A 3,608-nucleotide genomic window follows, 5' to 3' on the forward strand; every position below is an offset into this window, starting at 1 on the left:
ATATTCATTTAAATTATAAATGATATGCACTTTATAGTGTATACACATATACAGTCTATACATAAATTACATTTAGAAAATTTTATAGATTTTTCTTTTTTAAACGGTACAGCATGATTTATGTCCAGGGATCGTGACTGTCCCAAACTGTGACATTTTGCTCCTAAAATGTGAGACATTGCATGTACATTTTTCATGGGCTTAACCTGTGCAACCAGTAAACTAGCTGTTTTATTATTATTATTTTTAAATAGTATTCTTGAATGATTTTTTTTTTTTTGTTCTTGACTAAATTCTGCTCCACAACACACATCAGTCAATTTATCAGTAATGTCGTGAAAATGGATGGGAGTAAGTATTTACTTTTCAAGTCAACTTAATATGTGCATCCGTACATTTTCAACTTGCGGTCCTAACATTTTAGATTAGGAGCCACTATGCTCCTAGTCAAAAAAAAGTTAGTCTGGAGCCCTGATCTCAAGTCACACCTTGCTGCTGTGGGATGTAAATAAATAAACTTCTAGCCTAAAAATGTCATTTGTTCAGACTAGATGAAAGAAGTCAAAATTAATCAAACTGACAAATACTGTAAATATTTCCCAAGAAATGTTCAGTGATATTGATTGTGAGAAGTCGTTCCTGTTTAAGCAAAATATGCAGTCCCACATGCTACTGTTTAATGCCTATCATTATTCAAAGGTGAAATTACAGACATAATAGTCTGCTCTCAGTAAACTTTTGTGTTCTCAAGGTTGGTGACCCTAGTCAAATACATATTGTTGCCATGCATTTTGGCCAGGGCTCTTTTAACTTGGGGCTTCCAAATCTTTCTTTGTATTTTTGCAGCATCCAACATTTTGCCCTCATGTACAGTGAGAGGATGGGCATTAATCCAGAGGTGCTTCTCAAAACCCTTTGGGGGGATTTCTACCTTAATGCGAAAGCTAAGAAGATCATGAAGGGAGCTCAGGTAATGTCATGATGGTACAACATTCAGTTAATATGACTTAGTTTAATTTATTTAAAAAATGGCTATTAAATTTTCATTCTTAAACCATGGGTTTACAACATAGTAATACTAAAGTAAAAAATAGGCTAACATTTGCTGGTTTCAAATTTGGTATTAAGCTGGCTGTATAAAATACTTGTAGTGGAATTCAGACAGTTAAAGGAACACACACCGCTCATTACGCTGAATATCCAATGTCCAAAATTTTATGAAACCGCTTCTATAAAAATAATCCTGCTAAAATCAATTGCAGCTGATGACTTGTGGGAAAAAAGTTGAAGTTGATTTTAATATCAAATGATGACCTTACCCTGGTCAGTGCCATTTTGACCATTTTTGAGCAGTCATGTGACCACTATGATGTAGCTTGTGCATAAAACAGCAGCAGCAGTTTTTCAAATTGTTTTTTTTTTCCTGGTCAATTTTTGATATAAATATGCCATACAGCATCATCAAGTATTGGCATAATTCAGACTCTCCTAACGATGTCAGGTTTCATGATCTTCCTTTTGAAAAGAAAAAACAAAATTACAGTGGCTGTGCCTGCCCCCCCCCCACACCCCCTCCCTGCACACAAACTCACACAAACACACACAGACGCACACTTAAACAAACACACACACGGCATGTGCACACACATTCAATTCAGGTTTCATTTTCTGCATCCCTGCTACCAGTACTCCTACACTACAACTGGAACAAGCGCCAGTCCTAAGCATCTTGCAGCCAGGAACAATTATATAAAAATAATTACCGTAAAGATTACAGTTTTAAAAAGTATGTGATGAAGGCATGGGATAGCCTTAGTATTCCAGCAGGTTAAGCAAAACATAAAGATTGTAATCCAAACATTTACAGTTCACAGCACCCTGCACTGTTGTATCACCCCCAAATCATAAGTTCATAAGTGTGGACAAATTGGATTTTTTTTTTTTTTTTAGTCATCCATTTTCATTCAGATAGGAGATCCTACTACAATTTAACTACAATGGGAAATGTCTGGTCTGATAAGTATTATTACAGTGTAAAAATTAAAATCGGTGGGTACCATCCTGATGTTTCTGTCTCTGCTTTAAAGATAAGCCATCCTTGACCCTTTTTCTTTGGCATAGCAATCCACACTTTGTTACATATTATTACGTAGCAGGAAAAATATGTGGCCTGTAAATGGCGACACCTTTCATCTGAGAAGTTGATCACAACTTTTTGGGTGAAGGTAGCCAATCACCACTTTTCTCGTCAAAACCCACTCCAGGTTCAACCTCATCCTGGCTGCACTTCTCTGTTTTCCATCGTTCTTCAGGTCCTTTGAATCTTTTGGAGTCAAATCGCCTGTAACATATATCACGAAATCCCACAGTCTGAATTTCATAGCCACAGGCGTCAAAAACAGGATCCCTCTTAAAAATGGTTGAAAAAGTCTTGAATTTTGATATGAGTCTTAAATTCTATGCTGTATGCAACTTGCCTAAGTCCCATTTCTCCTCAAAAGTGTCATTTGACATTTTGATTAAATAATGTAGCCTAAATTAACAGGATGGAGGTCACAGTATGTGGTCAAAATACAATGAAAGTTCACTGAAAAACACTACTACACGGATGCATTTTTTTTTTAAATACACCGAGGCAGGACCCACAATGGAATTCCTTAGTTAGGAAAAGTTAAGAATTTTAAAAAAAAAAAAAAAAACACGCTTACATTGAAAATGTCATAGACACAGTTACCTGCATTGTTGTTGTCAGACCTCGTCCCAATAAAGCTGTCCTGGCAGCTGGAATATGTAGGGAAATGCTCAGTGAATCTTCGCAACGTGTTTTATAGTCACACTGCACATGATTGGCGGGCGGGAGGAGACAAGGAAAACGGTTTACTTTTAACTTTTTCCAGATGAACATTACTCTGCAATTATGGACACACACAACAACAACAAAAAATAGACACCTGAGGACGGGAGTCCGAGGAGACAAGTTTAGTGACACATTGACGACATGTCTGCTTTGCTTTAATCGCACCACGTCCCTCCTCATCCTGGCCGGACCCTTTTGATGCCTAAAGCCCTCCAGGCCGCTTGTGATTCAGCAGCACTCCAGCGGCCACTCCGGCCTGCCCACTGGGGTCCTGCTTGTCCCTCTCAAGGAAAACACCAGCCATCTGGTCTCGCATGGGAGAATGCGGAAGTAGCGGAGTGACAGTCATTGGGAGCAAGCGAGCGGCAGCCAGCGTTCCTTTGGGCCTCCCGTTCGTTTGGGGCTCCGGCGACGGCTGACCCATTGATTCGACATTGGCGGCGGGATTCATCCCGGAGAGCCAACCGGCAGATTGGTGAGCCCGGCGGTGGCGCCGGCGGCGGCGGCGGCGGAGATAGTCGCACCGGGATCACCCCGGGGAAGCAACCGGTGGATTGGTGGGCCCGGCGGCGGCGACATTGGCAGCGGGATCCACCCCGGAGAGCAAACTGGCGGATTGGTGGGCCTGGCGGCTGCGGCGGCAGCGGCAACAGCGGCAGTGGCAGCAGCGTGAACAGATCCACTGCGACGTCACCAACGTTCGGGTTGGCTGAGGGACCACAGCACGCGTCGTCAACCGGCCGACGGACGG

At 41.5% G+C, this 3,608-nt stretch overlaps 1 protein-coding gene across 3 annotated transcripts in view; it reads left to right on the top strand.

Moving 5' to 3' along the window:
* The window catches only part of efl1 (elongation factor like GTPase 1), a 79,101-nt gene that overhangs the window by 18,361 nt on the left and 57,132 nt on the right, over window positions 1–3,608 (top strand). For all 3 annotated transcript variants that reach the window (XM_019857851.1, XM_019857850.1, XM_019857849.1), the window contains exon 8: window positions 847–970. In XM_019857851.1, coding sequence (XP_019713410.1) covers window positions 847–970 — 124 coding nt within the window. The remainder of the gene's footprint in view (window positions 1–846; window positions 971–3,608) is intronic.

The sequence above is a fragment of the Hippocampus comes genome, unplaced genomic scaffold, assembly GCF_001891065.2.
Source record: "Hippocampus comes isolate QL1 unplaced genomic scaffold, H_comes_QL1_v1.1 scaffold154, whole genome shotgun sequence".
Lineage (NCBI taxonomy): Eukaryota > Metazoa > Chordata > Actinopteri > Syngnathiformes > Syngnathidae > Hippocampus > Hippocampus comes.